At 41.0% G+C, this 24,092-nt stretch overlaps 1 protein-coding gene across 1 annotated transcript; it reads right to left on the bottom strand.

Annotated features, from left to right (window-relative positions):
* Positions 1–23,435, bottom strand: LOC129851109 (macrophage-stimulating protein receptor-like). Its single transcript, XM_055917376.1, has 21 exons — positions 21,058–23,435; positions 17,667–18,987; positions 10,273–10,449; positions 10,020–10,142; positions 9,735–9,905; positions 9,305–9,465; positions 8,222–8,357; positions 7,854–7,990; positions 6,933–7,112; positions 6,680–6,779; positions 6,336–6,554; positions 6,032–6,172; positions 5,682–5,835; positions 5,394–5,483; positions 4,996–5,214; positions 4,684–4,764; positions 4,198–4,379; positions 3,939–4,048; positions 3,579–3,744; positions 3,262–3,398; positions 1–916 (listed from the first exon to the last, which is right to left on the bottom strand). The coding sequence occupies exons 2-21, from the start codon at positions 18,882–18,884 to the stop codon at positions 685–687; spliced, it is 4,134 nt and encodes a 1,377-aa protein (XP_055773351.1). The 5' UTR covers positions 18,885–18,987; positions 21,058–23,435; the 3' UTR covers positions 1–684.
* Positions 23,436–24,092: the final 657 nt, after the last annotated feature.

Here is a 24,092-nt window from a genome sequence, read left to right as displayed (position 1 = left end):
TAATTTGGGGGGTGTACATATGTACACGTTTATTTACACACGTGTGAATTGGAAATGTGTTTTTTGCATATCCCAGCTGCATATTTACCAGTGACAGTTTACACAAGTGTCAGTTGTCTCTGATCTACTGTAAGTGTAGAGTGACAATGGGTGAAACAACCACATGGGAAGAAGCTAATGTAGAAAATGTTAAAACTTAAATTACATAAATGAATATCTTATCATATTGGAATTTTACATAAATGAGACATTTTACTCAAATCTCACAGGAACAAGAGTATATAAACAAATAAATATGTTAATTTATTACACTATCTAAAACACATTGTGCATGAAATAAAAGTAACAGAATAATGACAGATCACTGTTAAAACAGTAGGGTACATTTTGTTTGGTAAAAGTATGATCCAAAATATACAGTATAATTACTACATCTCAAGAAAATTAAGAGAAAACATATAGACATTACATCCATTCTTATTTACAAAAAGCTTTGCCAGGTATTATACTATAATGTGAATGGGGGAGGTCCATTCAAGTCCCTACACTTAGAACACTAGGTAGTAAAAGACAAGTCATTTTCTCCAGGATAACCGACGACCTTTAGTTTGACTTTCTAACTGAGCCCCTTGTGCTCATAGCACCAAGCCATACTGTACTACATGTACCTGTCCTGATGTGACATCAGGAGGACATTGAGCGTGTGTCTTCAGTGTCTGAGGAATCACACTCGTCTGCGGACTCTGTGAGGGCAGGGTAGGGGCGTGGCTGGTCCAGATTGACGTAGGTGACCTTGAGGCTGATGTAGTGCTCCCCCTCAAGGCCAGACAGGATGGTCAGGACAGCAGACACCAGCGTTGCGAAGCTGGGTCTCATCTCTGGGTCTGGGTCCCAGCACTGCAGCATGATGGCATACCTGGAGAGAGTTACATATAGCACTTACTATGGGGCTTTCTTCTAACAATAGAAGTACAAGTCATACACTACCGTTCAAAAGTTTGGAATGTCCTTGTTTAAAAAAATATAAATAAAATGTTGTCCATTAAAATAACATCAAATTGATCAGAAATACAGTGTAAACATTGTTAATGTTGTAAATAACTATGGTAGCTGGAAACGGCAGATTTTTTATGGAATATATACAAGGCGTACATAGGCCCATTATCAGCAACAATCACTCCTGTGTTCCAATAGCATGATGTGTTAGCTAATTCAAGTTTATCATTTTAAAAGGCTAATTAATCATTAGAAAACCCTTTTGCAATTATGTTAGCAGAGCTGAAAACTGTTCTGATTAAAGAAACAATAAAGCCTTCTTTAGACTAGTTGAGAATCTGGAGCATCAGCATTTGTGGGTTCGATTACAGGCTCAAAATGGCCAGAAACAAAGTCCTTTCTTCTGAAACTTGTCAGTCTATTCTTGTTCTGAGAAATTAAAGCTATTCCATGCGAGAAATTGCCAAGAAACTGAAGATCTCGTACAACGCTGTGTACTACTCCCTTCACAGAACAGCGCAAAATGTCTCTAACCAGAATAGAAAGAGGAGTGGGAGGCCCCGGTGCACAACTGAGCAAGAGGATAAGTAGAGTGTCTAGTTTGAGAAACAGACGCCTCACAAGTCCTCAACTGGCAGTTTCATTAAATAATACCCGCAAAACACCAGACTCAACGACAACAGTGAAGAGGCGACTTCGGGATGCTGGCCTAGGCAGAGTTGCAAAGAAAAAGCCATATCTCAGACTGGCCAATAAAAATAAAATATTAAGATGGGCAAAAGAACACAGACACTGGGCAGAGGAAGATTGGAAAAAAGTATCTTCAGGGACTAATCTAAGTTTGGGGTGTTTGGATCACAAAGAAGAACATTTGTGAGATGCAGAAAAAATGAAAAGATGCTGGAGGAGTGCTTGACGCCATCTGTCAAGCATGGTAGAGGCAATGTGATGGTCTGGGGGTGCTTTGGTGGTGGTAAAGTGGGAGATATGTACAGGGTAAAAGGGATCTTGAAGAAGGAAGGCAATCACTCCATTTTGCAACGCCAGCCATACCCTGTGGACGGCGCTTAATTGGAGCCAATTTCCTCCTCCAACAGGACAATGACCCAAAGCACAGCTTCAAACTATGCAATAACTATTTAGGGGTGAAGCAGTCAGCTTGTATTCTGTCTATAATGGAGTGGCCAGCACAGTCACCGGATCTCAACCCTATTGAATTGTTGTGGGAGCAGTTTGACCGTAAGAAATGCCCATCAAGCCAATCCAACTTGTGGGCGGTGCTTCAGGAAGCATGGGGTGAAATCTCTTCAGATTACCTCCCCCCTACAAATTGACAACTAGAATGCCAAAGATCTGCAAGGCTGTAATTACAGCAAATGGTTTGAAGGACACAGTTTGAAGGACACAATTATTATTTAAATTAAAAATAATTATGTATAACCTTGTCAATGTCTTGACTATATTTCCTATTCATTTTGCAACTCATTTCATGTATGTTTTCATGAAAAACAAGGGCCTTTCTAAGAGTCCCCAAACTTTTGAACGGTAGTGTACAAATTGCTTAACTGAAATAAAACAATATTGTGCAGGCTATGTACTTATTTCAATTTACGGACCAAAATGACTTAGCAAAAGCGATATGGAGACAATTTATGGCTTTTACATATTTGATGTGTTTTTTCCCCACACAGAACAGTCAGCCATTATGTTTTGTTATCCTACTCTACTGTTGTTTTCTCAATTGTTAATCTGTATTTCAACACTTCCTATTTTTCACTGGGAGAAGGGACACATTAGATTAGACTGTAGGATGTATCATTGATAATGGGATGAGGACACATGGAAAAACATGTTGACGTTCAGATGTAATCTCACACCAGTAAATGTGTGTGCATATGGGCGCGTATGAGGATATCTTTCAAGTGAAGCATATTGATGATCATTAACTCCCAGACGACATTGCTTGACAATATTTGGATATGTGTGTGGTGGACATTTACAGGTTTAACACTGCAGGTTGACCTTTCCAACATCCTTTAATTACTGCCTATACTTTCCTGTTCCTCTTTGTTGCAACTGTAGAGGTGGGAAATTCATCCAGAACATTCAGATTTTTTAAAGCATCTATGTTACTGTATAACCATATTTACTATAGACATATAATTTGTTTACTTTGAAAAGGGCTTCTCTTTTTATTTTGAGTTCTACTATGAGGTATTTCCAACAAAATGAACTGTTATCTAGACTATCATTACCACTACTTACAAAGGGTCAGAACAGAACTGTGGTTGGGGGAGTCTCCTGCCTTTCAGCAGGTAATGTGTGATGTCATAGGGGTCCACCTCTGGGTAGGGGCTTGCTCCTCTGGTTAACATCTCCCATATCAACACCCCAAAGGACCACTGTAATAGGAGGTCATGATGAAAGTTAGCATGGTGAGAAAGGATTTGGGTGTAATATAAAGTTGCTCTTATTGCTGTGTAGTAACACTGTAATTAATCAAGTAACAACATTGTCCGTCCTAATTCCACAAATGCTGCCTAATTCTTATTATGTTATCAGAAAGTAATTCCTTCACTTACTACGTCTGACTTGGCAGTGAATTTCTGTGTCTGTAGGCTCTCAATGGCCATCCACTTGACTGGTAGCTTGGCCTTCCTGTGGTCCTGAACACTGTAGTACTCCTTATCGAACACATCCCTGGCCATGCCGAAGTCTGCCACCTTCACTGTGTACGACTCATCCAGCCTGCACAGACAATAGTAAGGGCAAACATAAGGGTCACAGATTGGTGATCTGTGAAAGCAAGCCTGCAACTATAGTACAGTAGGATTGCTAAGTAAAATAAAACCAGTTTGCTTATGTCAGGACTAATGTGTAGTTTAAAGTGGTGACTAGCCCCAGTCACAGAGAACTGAAGTGACTGCTCAACCCTGACTTACATGCAGTTGCGTGCTGCGAGGTCTCTGTGCACAAACTTCATATGTGCTAAGTACTCCATCCCCTTGGCAACCTGAAGCCCAAAGCCAATCAGGTCTTTCACCGTGGGGTTCTATAGGAAGAATCAATATCACACAATAAAGATGTCGGTCACATAAGCTTTGAGATATATCACTCAGGTGTTAAGGAGATCCCTTGTATGCTGATCAAAGTGAACAGGTGGTAGTATTGTAGCTACTGTTTTGGCACCGGCTTCCTCACCCTTTTCTCACAGCGTATGAAGTGGCGGAGGTCCCCGTGCTTCATATAAGGTAGTACCACCAGGGGGAGCCCCTCCTGAGGCAACAGGATGCCCAGCAGAGAGAGAACGTTGGTGTGATGGAAACCCTTCATCAAGATGCCCTCCTTCAGAAACTGCTCTACCTCTTCTACATCTGTTATCCCTGATATGGCACACACACAGACATGCACGACACATGTACAACACACGCACACACAAATGCATGCTCATATGCAGGGCACACACACACAAATGAACGTAAAAACTGCTTATGAACAGTCAGCATTTACAGATAAAGCTTAAAAACCCTAAACAAACCACATTAAACCTAGTGTACATGTTTAATTCTTCCTGCGTATGAGCAGGGTTGTTCCATGTTTACCCAGCTGGTCACATGTACAGGTGACTAATACTCAGTCCACCTGGTTCAGCTCTAGAACATTGTGAATCAGGAAGGAGGTGCTCACTGTTCAATGACTTGACAGCACAGTGGATTTCTCTGTTGTTATGGTCTGTGAAGTAGCCATGGTAAACTGTGCCAAAATGACCTTGGGGAGATAAGAGAACATTATAATCATCAGAAACAAAATTCAACGACATACTGTATATCACGTCATCGGTGTGAGTCCCTATTATGATCCATGAACTATAAAATTGCTGATTTATATGCTATAATAACACCCTCTATCCATCAGTCAAGGTGGTATGGGAGTAGTAGCCTATGTGCATTTGATTAAAAAGCACTCTCTGTGTGCTGTACACACTGTAATGAGACTGACCCTTGCCAATGATCTGGTGGTGCTGGACGATGAGCATGTCTGCTGGGATCAGCACGTCCTTCACCTCCTCCAGGAGCTCTGGTCTAAAGCTGGAGATGGAGATCTTCTCAGGGGGCATGAGGGGGTTGAGGGTGGGGTCCATGCTGCCTGCAGCATAGGCCGAGCTGGGGAATACCACTGGGCTTCCCAGAACCGAACTTGGCCTCTGAGGCAGGACTACTAGAGTGGTGAGGGGCAAGGTCAGTAGAGTTCCTTCAGCATGTGTAGATAATTAATTTATGTCAGTATGTGTAGATTTCAACCACTGTTGTTGAAACCTAAGAATAGAAATTGAACGAGACAAAATGGATTGATAGATTCCCTACATAAAATATTATATTAGCCAATTACAGTCTCACCTCTTCTGTAGTCCCCTACAGGTGACAGTTCCACACTACTGCTGCCGGAGCGGTTGTGGTTATGGGCCAAACGGGTCTCCACCTGAGAGGCTGGAAATGAGTTTTCAATCATAAACCAAGGGAGTAGGGAACCGCATCAAAAGTCAACAAGACAATGTTAGCTACCACTGTCACTTTACATGGCTGTGGAGGTCCTACTGAAACCAGTTGCATAAGACATCCTCATTACCAGTCATTGGGGTTGTGTAAGATGGCCTGATTAAAGTCCAGACAGACAGGGAAACCCACCTTTCTTCTGCTTCCTCAGGTGCTTCATGACTACGAAGGCCAGCACGGCCCCCGCCACCAGGGCCCCCAGTATCCCCAGTACGATGCCCACCATGTAGTGGTTACTGACCAGGACCACAGTCCCAACGTTGTGAACCTGCCCATTGATGGAGATCTGGGGGAGGATAGACAGTGGGTCAGATCAAGACTGCTGCCAGAGACTACTGTCTTGTTTTTCTCATTTAACCACATATTTAGGGAAAACAACCAATTGGAGCCCAATAGTAGGATGTTTATTGCTTGAATCTATGTAAAGTTGTTGACATACTCTAATGTTGAATGGACAACATAGTGTCCAGTTACTAACTTACCTTCACAGGCAGTCCACTGATGGTTACGTTTCTAGGGATCCTGCAGGTGATTTCATTGTCCAGAACCTTCGCGTCACAATCCACTCCTCCCACTGTCATAGTGATTGTCATGCAGGAACTCACAAGATTCAGTTTCTGGTGCTGTGAGGGGAAGAAAAAAAGAGTTCTGAGTTTTTCTTCTTGAAAAGGTTTAAACAGTATGTAAGCAATAAAAACAATAGTCTTAACTCCTTCTGACAGTAAGTTGCAGTCAAATAGACATGACACCATTAACATTTTGTTGTTATGACACTGTTGCACTTACATGTAGTGACACTTCATCTTGTCCAGCATACAGCCTAAGTACATGGCCCTCAGTTTCAAAGGGTATTGGCTCGCCATAGGGGTGGTAGGAGAACACTCCATTCCACAGTCCAACAGCTCCATCCATATCAAAGGAGAGCTCCCCTTCCTCTGTCTCTTCCCGGGGGAAAGCAGGGGTAATGCACTCCATCCGTGTGGGCAACGACTTGCCTTTGCACTCCTGGAGGGAATTATAAAAATAGCTGTATGAATATGATTATATTATGTATACTATAGAAATAAACATGTTTTCATCTCTATCATGTACACAGTATGTGGTAATATAATCTTACAACGAGATCTTACTCTGGTGACAGGCTTCAGGTGGCTCTCATTGGGCCTAAAGCGGATGATGGTCCTGTATACAGAGTCCAAGTTCTTCCCCTCAATGATTATCTTTGACCCCCTGGAGAGTGGAGAGACGATAACATAACAGATTCTACAGAGACCCAACAGCAGGGCTTAGACTGATTGACCTTGTCTCATGGTTGAGATGGTAACACTGATCGTAGAGACTGGTCATTCCATATAGTGAAGAAGCCTCACTGGCTTGGCCTACCTGTCAAAACTGCAGTCTGGGAGGACGGCTGTGACCTCGGGGTTCTCTTTGTAGTAGAAGACCTTGGTGGTGAGGACGGGGGACTTGTCTATGAACACACTGAGGGGGACGTCCCTCACCTCCGAGATGGGCTGAGACAGACAGATGATGGAGGACATGTTCCCTCTGGGCGCTGTGACACTGGAGACAGGTGGAGTAGAGGAAGTCCAGGGTTAGTGCTCCTACAGGCTATACTATAGGATGTAGGTTCACCTCACTCTACATTTGGCTTTCACATCTGACACATTAAAAAGTTTAACAGACAACTTAAAAGATATACTGGTAGAATATTTGAAAAAAAATATCTATATATATTTCCAACACAATGAGTTAGTCATCAAAACAACTAGTTTTTCATTCACTCCCTGTAATTGAAAGGTTTAAAGGTAAAATTTTTTTAAATAATAAGTAGTCTGAGCACAGTCAGATCGAAATCAGTTTCCAATACTGACATTACTGTATAAACAAATGCTGGGACAAGCATGCGGCTCTCACAGGTAAATAGTAGACAGTGAATTATGTCAAACTCTTAGAAGAAAGGTGCTATCTAGAACCTAAAAGGGTTTTTCAGCTGTCCCCATAGGAGAACCCTTTGAAGAACCATTTTTGGTTCCAGGTAGAATCCTTTTGGGTTCCATGTAGAACGCTTTCCACAGAGGGCTCTACATGGAACGCAAAAGAGTTCTACCTGAAACCAAAAAAGGTTCTATCTGGAACCAAAAAGGATTATCCTATGGGAACAGTGGAAAAACAATTTTGGAACTTTTTTTTCTAAGAGTGTACAGTCAGGTATTTTAGAAGTCCAGGTTAGAGAAAACAGACTTTGGGTGAAAACATCACAAGAGAGACATAATAACATAACCAGTAACTGCATCTGCCCACCTGGTGATTGGGCAGGGCTCTCCATTCAGAGTGACCCTTCTGGTCTTCCCAGCATCCAGGTGAGGCCCAGTCACAGTGATCAAAGTTCCCCCAACACGAGGCCCGTAGTTGGGCTGGATCTCTGTGATGTTGGGAATCTGCCAGAGGGAGCAAAATGTCACCAATTTAATCATAAGGCCATTCATCAAGTATTGCTAAAAAAGTGATGGTGACTTTGTATGTACAACAAAGGATACTTCCAAACTCACTTGATATTTACAATATGTTTCTGTTACATGCAATAATATATCTTATAATTAACAGAGGCATAATAAAATGAATCACCCAACTACAACTAAGCAGTTAAATCAATGGTAGGTTCAAATTACCACAAAGGTAAATCCTGGCATCTCTGCTTTCCCGTCGATGGAGTAGCGGCCCTCCACCTTCCCCTCTTGCACCTCTACAGTGATGTTAACTGGTTTGGACAGCTCAATGGCCCCAGAGCGAATCTTACACACCAGGCTAAGGAGCGGCACAAGAACAGGCTCATCAACATGTCAGTGTCAAACTAACATTGATGCAGCAGAAATCACCACAAGACATGAATACATTTCAGTTGAAATAACATCTATGTTGCATTACTAGTTGAGTAAAACCTACCTACATATAATTAACCTACTGTATACACTGAGTAAACAAAACATTAAAAACAGCTGTTCTTTCCATGACATAGACTGACCAGGTGAATCGAGGTGAAAACTATGATCCCTTATTGATGTCACTTGTTAAATCCACTTCAATCAGTGTAGATTAAGCCTTAAGACAATTGAGAGATGGATTATGTATGTGTGCCATTCAAAGGGTGAAGACCTGCAATGCTGCTGGGTTTTTCAGATTCAACAGTTTCCTGTGTGTATCAAGAATGGTCCACCACCCAAAGGACATCCACCCAACTTGACACAACAGTGGGAAGTATTGGAGTCAACATGGGCCAGCATCCCTCTGGAACGCTTTCAACACCTTGTAGAGTCCATGCCCCAATGAATTGAGGCTGTTCTTAGGGCAAAATGGGGATGCAACTCAATATTAGGAAAGTGTTCCTAATGTTTGGTATACTCAGTTTATGTCAATATGCCCATTATGATTCACTGTGTATCTCTGTCATTGTGAGTGGTACTCACTGAGAGTGTTCAAACTTAGTCCTGGGCTAAGAGAGTATACACACTTAAACATTCTAAAGTGGGCTAGCACCAACCTTGGCCCAGGACTAGCTGGCCCTGCTTTGGAGCAGGATTAGCACCAACTTTTCGGGGCTAGCCAATCACAGAGTTCTATTGTTACCTAATTTGAATATGCTACTCCAGAAAAGTGACATTTGGTTTTAGTTCTGCTTGTGGGAACACAGGCTAAGTTAACCCAGGGTCAGTCTTTGCCTGGGGAGAAGAACAATGAAGTGTGAAAAAGCCTACTGTGTGTTGTTGCTCTTCAGTGGCAGCACAGCACAGGCTGTTTGTCCCAGTCTGACCAGGTGGGTTCTGGAGCTGATGGCAGGCCTCAGGGGAGACTGGAACTCCCAGCCACACAGAGTCAGCTCTGACTGACCATCAGGGGGAGCCATCTTGGGAAAGAACTAAACCAAACAGGAACAAACAGACTCAGCATATGACCAACAATAACAACTTAGCATAATCACAACATACAAATACAAAGTTATGGTCACATTATGCTCAGGTAATCTGTAAATATGGACAATCTCAAACATATCTTTATGATAACCAAACATGCATATGACTAATGACATTTCTAGCCAGCATTAACAACCATGGTATTGGTGGGTAGCTAATTGCTCCAATCTAAACTGCATTAAACAAACACATCCCTCTCCCCAGTTCTTCTCACCCCGGTGATACCAGGGGGGCAAGACTTATTCCTCCAGCGGCCACTGCACTCCTCCTTCCAAGAGCACACTCCAGAGCACCAGCCACAGCCCATGAACTCAGGAGCCATCAGGCACATTGCACAGGTCATGAAGTGCTGGCAGCCTGGCCCCCTCTGAGGTACCTGGATCACCTGCCAGCCAAAGAGAGAGATGTGATTAACTTTGATCAAATCAAAGAGTCACTTTGATTGCTGTGTACAGTGTATTTACTAACTGTAACTGATTTTGAACAGGCTTTTCCATACCTTGTCTCCAACCACAAACAGTAGAGATTCTGATGAGTACACAGCAGCAATGGAGGAGACCCTCTGGTTCTCTACCAAGGTGTAATTAGCAAAGATAGTAGGGCTTGATCTTCTCAAAACAAGCTGACAAAAAGACAGAGCAGATAGTTAGTAATCTATCAAAGAAGGGCCGGACTGTGTTCACATTTTTCATTCATTAGCTCAAATGGAACAGGATCACATACTATTGTGAGCTCTCTGTCCCCCTCCATACCTGCAGGAGCCGTCCAGTGGAGGTGCCAATGTGTGCCACGGTCTTGTTCTCAATGGTGGTGACCAGCAGTGAGGTGAGCAGGACATCATTCATCTGCTTGTTGAAGAGGTCCACTCTGTAATAAGGCTTAGACACCATGCTGGGGTGGTCCCTGCAGGTGGCGTTGTTCTCCATGCTCTAGTAACAGGGAGATAGGCCATTGTAGATAGGGAGACGATGTACGTTTTTAGTAGGGCCGGGAGTTTTTTCTGACCACAGGCCCAGACCAGGCAAACATTTGGGGTCCTAGTTATAGCCCATAACAACAGCCCAGAGTTTTTCCTGGTCAGGAAACCATGCCCAAGTCATGAGTAGTATGAATCTATCAGAATCCTTCTGGGCTTCAAACAGAGGACACTTAGGGGTATGAAGGACTGCATATATAAATCTAATTGTGCTCTTCAAATAATAACATAAAAAAGTACATACACAATATTTAGATAACACTCTTAGAAAACAAGTTGTTATCTAGAACCTTAAATGGTTCTTCGGCTGTCCCCTTAGAAGTACCTTTTGAAGAACCCTTTTTGGTTCCAGGTAGAACCCTTTCTACAGAGGGTTCTACATGGAACCAAAAAGGGTTCTACCTGGAACCAAAAAGGGTTATGTTATGGGGACAACCAAAGAATACTTTTGGAATACTTTTTTCTAAGAGTGTAAATAACAGAAAGCAAAAAAAGTATTATCTTGATGCATGTACAAATTGTGTTCACATTTCGTAACAAAAGCCCTCCAGCTCCAACCTGTTCGCTAAAGTGCTTTAGTAAACGTAGGGCAGTATATAAGGGTACATGACAGGCCTTGAGGCACTACAGCCTACTGCTGTTGTTTTGTAAACAAATGTGTCATGAAAGTTCTAGGAAAAAGGAACTAGATGAGCAGCTTTTCTGATGGCAAGTGAACAAGGAAGAAAAAGTTGTAACGCTTTAGAAGGGAACACTTTGAGAACACGCAGACCAGTGAGTTGCTCCACAGTTCTGATGCTATTATTATGTCAGTTGTAGTCTGTGCATCATTATTGACTCATTCTGCCCACCTTCCTCATGGGACCAGAAAACCACAATGGTGTCTGGCCTCAGAGGCCACAGTGATTCATAGTGCTAATATATTCTGCTGATCACTCTGACGTGGTACAATTAAACCTATTATTCGATCCATCTAAAGAGGTACAAATAACATGATAAAGAAGCAATCATTGTCTCAGATTTCAAGTTACAACAGTCAAGAAAATGCACACAAGCTGTTGTGCAAATTAGGAATTCTCCAAAAAGGCAGTTGAATCAAAAACTAGAAGAAGAAGGATATAGCCAAGGAACAGTATATGCTCATTAGTTCAACAGAACTGCTTGTGGTGTTTGGGAAACAGTATCTGTACTACTGACACAAAAGTGAATATGTTGTATGATCAGAGTGTTTTTTCTGACTGTCTCGGGAACTTATAAAAAAGGGTGTTTTCTCCCACAATACTGTACTAGGAAAAGATTGGTTAAGGTGGGTTTATTTCCATGGTTTCATAACATCTGTGTGTGCTGGAGGTAGCGGGCAGACAGTGTGGCAAAGACCAGACAACAGTAAGCACTCAATGCCATGGGCCAGTAATAGTACACGGAAACAGACTTCAAATTATACAGTCGGGTCCCAAATTATTGGCACCCTTGATAAAGATGAGCAAACATTTTTATAAATTGTATTATTTTAATTATTTACATTTTAATACAATTGGTCAGAGGTTTTGTTTAACTAATAACCTCCGCTTGCGAGGATAGTGACACAGCATTTTTCTCAAATGTTTTGTGAGATTGGAGAACACATTGGGAGGGATCCTAGACCTTCCTCCATATAGAGAGACCATTCCTCCATCTTTCCAGATCCTTGATATCCTTAGTGTGCGATTAAGGACTACCCTCTTCAATTCAAACTACAGGTTTTCAATGGGGTTCAAGTCCGGAGACTGAGATGGCCATTGCAAAATGTTGATTTTTGGTCAATTTACCATTCCTTTGTAGATTTTGTTGTGTGTTTGGGGTTATTTTTCTTACTGGAAGATCCACTTGTGGCCAAGTTTCAGCCTCCTGGCAGAGATAACTAGGTTTTTGACAAAAATGTCCTGGTACTTGGAAAAGTTCATGATGCAATTGACCTTAACAAGGCCCCCAGGACCAGTGAAAGCAAAATAGTCCCAAAACACCATATTTTGCAGTAGGTATGAGGATATTTTCTGCATATGCATCTGTTTTTCGACACCAAACCCACCACTGGTATGTGTGGCCAAAGAGCTCTGTTTTCAAGTCATCTGACCACATAAGAAAATATATCCACTTCAATAATGCCTACTACACAACAGATAATGACACTAGAAGGAAGTGTAGTTGTTCTTGTGAGAAGCAGGGTTATTGGTATCAGCTATGAGCTACTGTTGGAGAGGGAGGGGACAGGATTTCAGATTTCTGTCAATTCCAGCTGGCAGGCCACTGCTGCCCTGAATTGTGAAAACACACAGGAACAGAAAAGTACTGTAAAACATGGTAGAGGTGGCCTCAGTTGCCTTCACCTGGAATTGCAGTTTTGCAGAATGAGAATCTAATGAAGGATTATCGTTCATCCACCCATTTAATGTCAAGTGTGACTAATAGTGGAGAAAACTACACAAACAACATGTTAGGTCTTGGGCTTCTCTTAGCATTCAGCTAACGATGTCTGACATCATTCCATAATCTCCAGGTCAAATCTACCTGAAATCTACCACATCCATTTTTCCTCCCACAAGTTTCATGACACTTGGATTAACATCAAAACTATGTTTTTTAATTCCCTAATCCTGGGCCATAATATTTCAATTATATATCAATGTTCCGTGAGCACAGGAGTTCGTTGGCAAGTTCTTAATTTAGCATAATACTTCGCTTATGAATCTGGCCAAGATTTCAAGCTGTCATCCATCTTCAATATCATTGGAACCTCTAAATTAAGGCAATAGTTATCTGATGCACATAATGTGGCTAAAAGTCAAACTCTCCAACGGCCTTACAGGAACATTCCACATTCAAGGAAGTTCATGGCCAGGCTTCCTTCAGTTTGCAGGAGGCTGAATGTCTCTCACCGGAAAAGCATCCGATTGAGCGAAACAGCAACCCTCTGTCTCAGTATGTGTACGCCCTCTATCTGATGCCGTCTGGTCAAAAAGAGTATGACGCCCGTAGCATTGAATGCAAGGGAAGCCAGCAAGCATTTCGCTTCCCTTGATAAAATAATAATAATAATAGACAATCAACGCTGAGCTAAACCGAGTGAGCGCAACTGTGAATGATCCTGGCGCACCAAAAAAAAGTGTCAAGGGAAGCCAGTTTGGATTTGGCTTCAAACCAATCACAAGCCAAACGTAATTTACAGAAAAAAATGTATTATTGCATCTCGTTGTGTCGTTGTCCTCCGGTGGCTAACTAGCTAGCTAAAATCGTCCCTTTCCTAAATTACCCATGGATCGAGATAGGGATTTGGACTGGTGGTTTAACTTAATTCTCCGTACTGGCAAACTATTATAATGCCGATTCTGATCTATCCATAAATTCATATATTGTTTCCCTGGCCTGAGAGGATGGAAGTTCAATATGTAGCTAGAGGTAGTAGGCTAATGTTAAACTAGCTGGCCTGGCGCATCGTTGCCCATCAAAGAAAGTTAGACTAACGAGCAAGCATTTTAACCAGGTAACCTAGGACAACAAAAACTAAAAGTGTGTACTCTAGGACAGAGTCATGAAAGAGAGGATGATGGCATTGGCGTTTCAGGGTGAGTCAACATGTTTTTTTCTACTTGCACGCACGCACGCACGCACGCACGCACGCACACACACTGTCAGAGCAGCTCATAGATTACTGCACCTGTACATAACCCATCTACAATTTAGCCCAAACAACTACCTCTTTACCTACTGTATTTATTTATTTATTTATTTTGCTCCTTTGCACCCCATTATTTCTGTCTCTACTTTGCACTTTCTTCCAATGCAAACCAACCATTCCAGTGTTTTTTATTTTTTTTATTTTACTTGCTGTGTTGTACTCACTTCGCCTCCATGGCCTTTTTATATTTTTATTTATTTATACATATATCTGTTTGCCTTCACCTCCCTTATCTCACCTCACTTGCTCACATTGTATATAGACTTATTTTTTTTTTCACTGTATTATTGACTATATGTTTGTTTTTACTCCATGTGTAACTATGTGTTGTTGTATGTGTCGAACTGCTTTGCTTTATCTTGGCCAGGTCGCAATTGTAAATGAGAACGTGTTCTCAATTTGCCTACCTGGTTAAATAAAGGTTAAATAAAAAAATAAAAAAATAAATAAACACACACACACACACACACATAAATCAGTACCATGGACAGCCATATCATATTTAGCTTAATTTGATTGGACAAAATCGTTTTTTGGTATCTTAGTTGTCACTGTATTAGACTAAACATAGGTGATTGATGATGTTGAAATATTGATGTTGAAATGCTGCTGGAATAGTGGAGGCAGCTCCTGTTTTCTTTGCAACTTGCAGTAACTATCTGTGGTTCTAAATCAATCATTTTTTAGTAGTCTGAAAATGTTGGAAACATTAACTTGCTTGACCATGCTGTAGTAGGTCATGTAACTTTTTGTTTTGTGGACTTCACCAGGCAGATGTTGCTCTCCGGTTTTGTGATGAAACAAAGGTGTGGTTGAATTTATTCTGCCACTGTGTCTTCTTATTGTCTCGGCCGTACGCCTATATATCACGATAACAAGGGATATGAACTAACAACGCAATTATCACAACACATAGGTTGTAATATGGCTTTTTTCCCTGGCTTGGCTTCGTCAGTAATTTTACCCATGCACCGCTACTGCACAAAACATTGTATTTTACCCAATTTAACAAAAGAATGTCAGAACCAGAGATCTGTAGAGGTCTGGGAATGTTTGCAGAGTCAAATGAGATGTCATAGTGACACTCATTGGCATGTTTTCAGCTAGGCCTATTTGCTGATATTCTTGGTCTTACACAAATACAATTAACAACAAAAATGTTGTTTAATTTCCAGATTAATGAGGCATAAAATTCATTTGACTGACAATAGAACATTGCCAAAGGCACTGTTAAAGTACATGTGCCATGAGAGATTTATTCAAAGACACATATCTGGAAACAAGTTTAAAAGCTAACTAACTCCCAAATACATTGGCCTCTGTCCAAAATCCTGTTCCTTTTCAGCTGTTTTCTTGTGTTGGAATAATGGTGTGTCCTTTTTCCATAAAACAGTTTTACATCCTAAAAAAGAGCTTCCGGACAAATTGATTGCTCCCTAGAGGAGTCAAGGAGTCAGAAGTATGGTTGCAAAGCTACCGGTAGTTTACCAAAGTTACCGGAATCTTCAGGTATTTTGGTAATGAATAGAAAATCTATAGCAATCTATGGTAAACTTTGTAAATTTTACTTGAATAACTTAAAATATATATATATTCATATATACTATTCATTTTTTATATCAGTGTCCATATTGTCCCTGAGTTTCTAATAGATAGGCCATATGGTTCAAGAGAAAATTGCCTTTTTAATGAAAAAAAACATCTAATCATAGATGACATTATTAAGAAAACAAAAAAATCACAACTGCCACTGGTTTGATGCCAGAACATTGACAAAAAATACATATTGACATTGTAAAATAAATAAAATAGTGGAAAAAATATATAAAGGATATTTCATGCTGAAAACCTCATACTAAACACCAATGCTATTCACTAAGTTGAATAGACAAAATATTAGCTGACAACAGAAGAATTTTGATTAAGCTTTATGGATGTGTCATCTGGGCAAAGCTGTCATCAAGGCAAAGGGTGGCTACCTTGAAGAATCTCAAATATAAAATATATTTTGATTTGTTTAATACTTTTTTGGTTACTACATGATGCAATTTGTGTTATTTCATAGTTTTCACGTTTTCACTAGTATTATACAATGTAGAAAATAGTAAGAATAAAGAAAAACCCTTGAATGAGTAGGTGTGTCCAAACTTTTGACTGGTACTGTATGTAAGGTATTTATTTATTTTTTATTATAAATTTGCAAAAATTTATAAAAACCTGTTTTCGTAGAATAAGGAAGTAACGTAACAAAATGTGGAAAAGGTCAAGGGGTCTGAATACCTTCCGAATGTACTGTAGAATATACAAATGATCTTATATCTTCATCTACACAGGAATGAGAGCCATTAAAATAATCTGGATTCCTGCCATAAGAGTAGTACAGAATGTTTCAGTCCTCCAGACAGCTCCCATTTGTCTCCTGGTGCACTCATTATCCTTCACACTGTTTCACACTTTTGTAAAACTTGGATCACCCACTGTAAATCAGTGGATCACCCACTCTCACTGACTTCACAGACATCCAAGTCTCCATTTTACCAGTCCAGCCAGGCATGTACGCACTGTCGTAGCTGAATCAGAATGAGTTAGGTAACATAACTATGCAGAATATCAGAAAGAGAGAAGGGCTCCACTATGTCTGTACGCTAGTCACTCCCTTCTTTTCCCATTGGGGGGAGGAGTATGGAAGTGTCTGGAATCATTGTATTACCCCTCTCATACTGTTGAACTTATCTTTCATGGTATATGACCTAGAGAATTACTCCCCTTTCTGAGCTTGTCCAGGAGGGGGTGTATTTGAGATGGGAGTATCTAGAATTGACAATTGATTTATGCCATTGGATGAGGTAATGTTTTGGTCCTAAGGAGTACCAAGAACGAGATTAGAACCTCGGTTAAAGAGACCAAACTGAACGATAATTTATAGCTAATGCTATAAATTATGGGATACTCCTCTTTCAAGTAAAAGGTTCTTTGTGAACTGTTCCTAAGATCTGTGTTTCGTCATGTGAGTTGAGAGGGGTGTGTCTTGGCTATAAATGATACTAAGAATTGTTTTGTAGGGACTCTCAGAGAATTAATTTATAGACACTGAATTGATCTGAAAGTCAAAAGGGCTATGGTGAAGCTCATATAATTAAAGATGGACTTTATAATATAACTCTGACTTGTGTGTGGTTTGCTCTCTCATCACGTAGTAATACAGGAAATTACCACGACAGCACACATCTGGGCTTCCTCTCTGTACTGCTCAAGCAGCCAAATTAACTAACGTTTACTCAGTCTGTCACAAATATTAGAGTGCAGTAAGCCTGTAAGCGAAAGACTACATGCTATATATGCATTGTGGAGACATACTGCACAGACGGAGTATACATACAGTATATAATACAATTTATCATCACCTCTCTGGAGAAACCTGTGTGAGTGTTGAGTGGGTGAGCTGGTGAACTCACCTCATGAGGACAGCTCTCGCAGGCCTGGAAGTGGCACAGTCCCCGGGACAGCTGCTCTGGGCCGGACTTACAGCAGTCATCCACCCCGTCATCGATAGCCTTGTTCACGTTGTCCATGGGAAAGGCACAGAGGGCTGAGTCGTGCTCTGTGACCCCGTTGTCATCTGTGACAGCGAACACTCCATACAGGATGTCATCCTCTTCCTCTGCCCCTAGTTCATCTGCCAGCTCCCTGCCTGCCTTTCCAAAGTGGGCTGCCTGCACCACATTGTAAACCACATCCTTAAAGGCCTCGCTCCCGCTCACCGGGTTCCTCCTCCTCCGCTTGGGTTCGAAACGGCACTCCAGAACCACCTCCCGGTACCTTCTCATCTCCCACTCGCTCCTCGGCAGGCGGCCCAGCCGAGTCTGAAACGGGGAGAACTCCTGGTCAGGGCTCTCTCTCTGGACAGACAGGAAGTAGACAAACTCCTGGGTGAAGAAGCTGTAGACATACTCAATGTTGTAGGTCCGGCGCAGGCTAGGCAGAACAGTCAGTCCCCGGACGTCGCTGTAGAACCCATCTTCTGTTGCCAATGGTCGGCGCACTGATATGGACTTCCTGCCATATCTCTGTGTAACACTGTCGTTGACAGTGGCAGCCACAAAAAAGTATACAGTCTGGCCCTCCTCCACCATGGTGACTTTGGTTCCCAGCGGGCTGGCAAGGCAGTCAGGGCAATAGGCAGCAGAGTTAGATTCTTTTCTGAATAAACATTTTGAAGAATTCTTATTGGGTGCTTGTCCATCTGTCTTAAGTTGGTGGAAATGGCACACACCATATTGAGAACTCCCACAAGAATATAAATACATAAAGAACGTATCCAACAACAATACCTCATTGTCAGTGTTCTCTAGGAAGTTGGGATCCTTGTCAACATCACACAAATTGCAAATCTTACACTCAGGGCTGCCCACAGGGCCTGTAGGAAGCTCCCACACCTTCTCCAAACTCATGTTCACAGCTTCGACCACATTCTGAGATGCAACATATACTTCCTGGTACATTGAGTTGGTCACTATGTTTTGGATGGGGCTTTTTGTTTGGAAGAAGGGCATGGTGTAGGCCACAGAGAAGTTGACAGGGCTAGGGGCTGTGGAGGGACAGGTGTCCAACGCGGAAGCCAGGACAGTCTGGAGCCAGACACATGTCAACCACTGGGTGGCCCAGTGGACCATCTCCAATCTGGGACACAGAGAGAAGGGAGCACTGATGTCTTTGGGTTACCTCCAGGTCTGATGGTTGGACAATGTCATCCTTATTGAGACCAGCTGCAGATCTCTGAGGAGACGAAAAATTATGAATTATTAAAGTAGGACGCCCAGACAGTCCACAAGATTGCAGTCAATATGACTCCTAAACTGTAAACATAATGTGATTTTATCTAAAAAAACAAAGAGCTGAGTACTTTCTGACCAAGCCAAATATGAGAGAGACAGTGATGAAGAGACGTGTGGTGATAAAGAGCCAAAAGCTTCTGCTGAATCATAGTAAATAACAGCCTAATAGGAAATGTTTAGACACCGGTAGCCAAAGAGAGTTGTGTTGCTATTACACAGTATGTGTCTGTGAAACCTTTTCTTAATTAACAATCTGAAGTATTTCATAAAGTGCCTAAAAATGTCATGCTCTGTCCTCTAACCTCACAACCTAATAATGTAAAAGCCCCAGTAGTGTCAAAAAGCATCTATCCCAATTTGTTCCATGTTCTCATACAAAGGTTATAGTAATTCAAACCCTCTGTCTTTCTAGCTCAATACAGTTCAATAATCCAGACTTCTTCTAATTCAAGAGAATAGTAATCTCCCTGGAGGTTTTAATTTCCCTAGAGGTCTTTACATTCAAATGATGAATGGGTTGAAATACATAATTGCTAATCAATACTGAACAATGTAATTACAGCTAGGACTGAAGTTGACCAAAGCACTCCCATGTCCCCTGGACATTCTGCATTTTAATTGAGCCTGATCCCCTGGGTTGATGTTTAACTGGACACATCATAGCAATGTAGCACTCAGGGACCTGGGCCTCTCTACTTTGCATTCCTGTCACAACCACTACGTGCCTTTCTGGGAAAAAGATGCACACGGACTGATGGTCATACAATACGTGCCTTCTAAGTCCCACATGAATCTGGGAGCTTCTCAAAAACATGTTGTGCAATTTCAACAACAGAATAATTATAATGAGGTTAACTACCGGTATATAATAATCTTCATGATACAGTAAAAATACCTATAATAATTTGCCTTTAGACTTGATTGAAAATTGGAAATATAAAATGTTGAGTCTATATACAACATCAATAATTCATAGAATTGCACTGGTGTACATGTTACATTTTAACACCTGCAACTTCATGTCAAACCAACTGAGGTTTAGTGTTTAAAACCAGAAGGGACATGGGTATACATATTAATAGGACTGATTGACCTTCTGCATGCTCATGGTTAATAAACCAAAGGTTTGAAATTGAGTTTCCATTCATTGCCATTTTTAGGTAGGCATGTGATGCATTGTAATCTGGTTTAGGTAATTGAAAAGTCACAAATAGCATTACCTTAGCCTTTTCAGGTGCTTTCTACAAATGTCATTAGGAGAATAGAGCATTACAATAGGCTATGTATCAATGAATACAGTGGAGTACACTACTTTGTCTATGCAGCTTGGTCAACCGTCTGAGCCATGAGTCCGCCTGGGAACATCTCCAATAGCACTAATGTATTAGCTATCCAACTAAACTGAGATGTGATTAATAGGTTTATAATTCTCACAGCTGCCCTGTTAAACATGCAATAAGAGTTTATCTGACTAGCAGGAAATGCCATGTGTATATCATCATGGAACAGTTAAGGTACACAATTCCTCCATAAAACCAGGTTAATACATACAGTAGTAGTCAATACACTATTATATATTTTTTATTTATTTCAGCATATCTCAACCTAGTTCTAAGACTGACAAAAACAATATAGACAGAAATAATGTTGTCCTTCAAGTGGAGTAGAAACACACTTGACACACAGTCACTGGTTGAATCAACGTTGTTTCCACGTAATTTCAACTAAATGAAATTTAACCAACGCGGAATAGACGTTTAATTGACGTCTGTGCCCAGTGGGAGGTTTGAAACACCCAACGTAGACAAGTTACTGGGAATCTATCATAGAAAATCGTAGATTATATTTCAGATTATTAAATCATATCAGTGTGAATATGACCTTCTTCTGAATCCAAGTTGAATACATTCGATGTCTAAATCACAGTATAGTTGGGTGAGGAGGGAGAACGAGGAAACTCATCTCACATTATATAAAGCATTTTACGACACCATAGCGTTTCGCTACTTACCTGTTTGAGCTAATGAAAATAGATCACGAATCTCTCATTTGTCTCTGACTGCATTGCCAAACTCTTGACGGCGCGCGGACTTGAACATGTAAACCTACTTTTTCACTCCACCGATAAGCCTATTGATTCTAATACAGCATTACATGAGCCTGAATTTTCCCAAATAATATAGCCTACCCTATTCAAAAAAGTATATTAAAAAATGTAAACAGTTCTTAATTCCATGCACAAGTTGAACCATAGACTACATGCAGTACTCCTAAAATGAGGGAACGCACGCCCCTCCTCTTGGCGCGCACTAGTAATACAGGGTAGCATCTGCCAAGTGCATAAAATGACAGTGAAATTGATGAAGCTTGCCACTTGACTTCAAAAATGTATTTCCTATGTATTTATTCACAAAGAAAAAAAACTGTTTTTGATTTAACATAAATATATGAATGAGTAGTCCATGTGCAATTGTTGAAAGTAACGAAATAAAAACAATAAAAAAACAAATTACAATAAAATCTTACCAAAGAGGGGGTAAAAAAAATCTGTCTCTTGTATGTGGTTAAATAGTTACTGATGTCAGTTGTCCTATGATAGCCTACAGACAAAATTCTCACAATGTGTTGTATTCAGACATGAACACCTACACATTACATAACACATGTATTATTTATCCTAATATTAAATCACTAATCCCTAGGAACATTTGTTAGACTTGTGGCACAAATGAACAGTGGAGTAAAGTACTTAAGTAGTACTTCAAAGTATTTTTTTGGGGGGGGGGGGGGTATCTGTACTTTGGTATATATATTTCTGACAATTTTACTTTTACTTCACTACATTCCTAAAGAAAAAATTAATTTACTTTTTACTCCATACATTTACCCTGACACCCAAAAGTACTCATTACTTTTCGAATGCTTAGCATGCAGGAAAGTGGACTAATTCACACACTAATCAAGAGAACATCCCTGTCATCCCTACGGCCTCTAATCTGGCGGACTCACTAAACACATGCTTCGTTTGTAAATTATGTTGAACATCCGAGTGTTGGATATCCATAAATTAAACAAAACAAGAAAATGGTGCCGTCTGGTCTGCTTATATAAACTCAGCAAAAAAATAAACGTCCCCTTTTCAGGACCCTGTCTTTTAAAGATAATTCGTAAAAATCCAAATAACTTCACAGATCTTCATTGTAAAGGGTTTAAACACTGTTTCCCATGCTTGTTCAATTAACCATAAACAATTAATGAACATGCATCTGTGGAACGGTCGTTAAGACACTAACAGCTTAGACGGTAGGCAATTAAGGTCACAGTTATGAAAACTTAGAACACTAAAGAGGCCTTTCTACTGACTCTGAAAAACACCTAAAGAAAGATGCTCAAGGTTCCTGCTCATCTGCGTGAACGTGCCTTAGGCATGCTGCAAGGAGGCATGAGGACTGCAGATGTGGCCAGGGTAATAAATTGCAATGTCCGTACTGTGAGATGCCTAAGACAGCGCTACAGGGAGACGGGACGGACAGCTGATCATCCTCGCAGTGGAAGACCACGAGTAACAACACCTGCACAGGATCGGTACATCCGAACATCACACCTGCGGCACAGGTACAGGATGGCAACAACAACTGCCCGAGTTACACCAGGAACGCACAATCCCTCCATCAGTGATCAGACTGTCCGCAATAGGCTAGGAGAGGCTGGGCTGAGGGCTTGTAGGCCTGTTGTAAGGCAAGTCCTCACCAGACATCACCAGCAACATCGCCTATGAGCACAAACCCACTGCCGCTGGACCAGACAGGACTGGCAAAAAGTGCTCTTCACTGACGAGACGCAGTTTTGTCCCACCAGGGGTGATGGTCGGATTCGCGTTTATCACCGAAGGAATGAGCATTACACCAAGGCCTGTACTCTGGAGCGGGATCGATTTGGAGGTGGAGGGTCCGTCATGATCTGCGGCGGTGTGTCACAGCATCATCGGACTGAGCTTGTTGTCATTGCAGGCAATCTCAACACTGTGCGTTACATTGAAGACATCCTCCTCCCTCATGTGGTGATTTCCCACAAGACAGGAATGTCAGTGTTCTGCCATGGCCAGCAAAGAGCCCGGATCTCAATCCTATTGAGCACGTCTGGGACCTGTTGGATCGGAGGGTGAGGGCTAGGGCCATTCACTTTAGAAATGTCCAGAAACTTGCAGGTGCCTTGGTGGAAGAGTTGGGTTACATCTCACAGTAAGAACTGGCAAATCTGGTTCAGTCCATGAGAAGATGCACTGCAGTACTTAATGCAGTTGGTGGCCTCCAGATATACTTACTTTTGATTTTGACCCCCCCCCCCCTTTGTTCAGGGACACATTACTCCATTTCTGTTAGTCACATGTCTGTGGAACTTGTTCAGTTTCTGTCTCAGTTGTTGAATCTTGTTATGGTCATACAAATATTTACAGTTTGCTGAAAATAAACACAGTTGACAGAGAGGAAGTTTCTTTTTTTGCTGAGTTTATAATATTTGAAATGATTTATACTTTTAATTTTGATACTTAAGTATATTTTAGCTATTACATTTACATTTAATACGTGAGTATATTTAAAACCAAATACTTTTACTCAAGTAGGATTTTACTGGGTGACTTTCACTTTTGAGTCATTTTCTATTAAGGCATCTTTACTTTTACTCAAGTATGACAATTGGGTAATTTGTCCGCCACTGTAAATTAATCAGCTACAATACCCTAAAACCCTAACAAGCTCCAGCCATCACACCCCATTAGCTTAGCACAACTCTGAAGGCAATTAGGTAAGGCATGAAACATGAGGGAAGGCTTTTGATGACTTTCAAAGTGAATGTGAAAATTACAGTATTTTTCTTAATCAAATGTGATGGACCCATGAAACACTTATAATTTGTGAGATAACAAATATCATATTAATACAGACACCTCAGAGAATACCATCTTAAAATAAAGATACTTTTCCAATTACATCATCTTTGACAGTGAAAATCCATGATCAAAACATCAATCCAAGCAAAAAATGA

The sequence above is a fragment of the Salvelinus fontinalis genome, chromosome 3 (assembly GCF_029448725.1).
Source record: "Salvelinus fontinalis isolate EN_2023a chromosome 3, ASM2944872v1, whole genome shotgun sequence".
Taxonomy (NCBI): domain Eukaryota; kingdom Metazoa; phylum Chordata; class Actinopteri; order Salmoniformes; family Salmonidae; genus Salvelinus; species Salvelinus fontinalis.
Note: the sequence above shows the minus strand (reverse complement) of the source record. Positions and strands in the feature narration are given on the sequence as shown.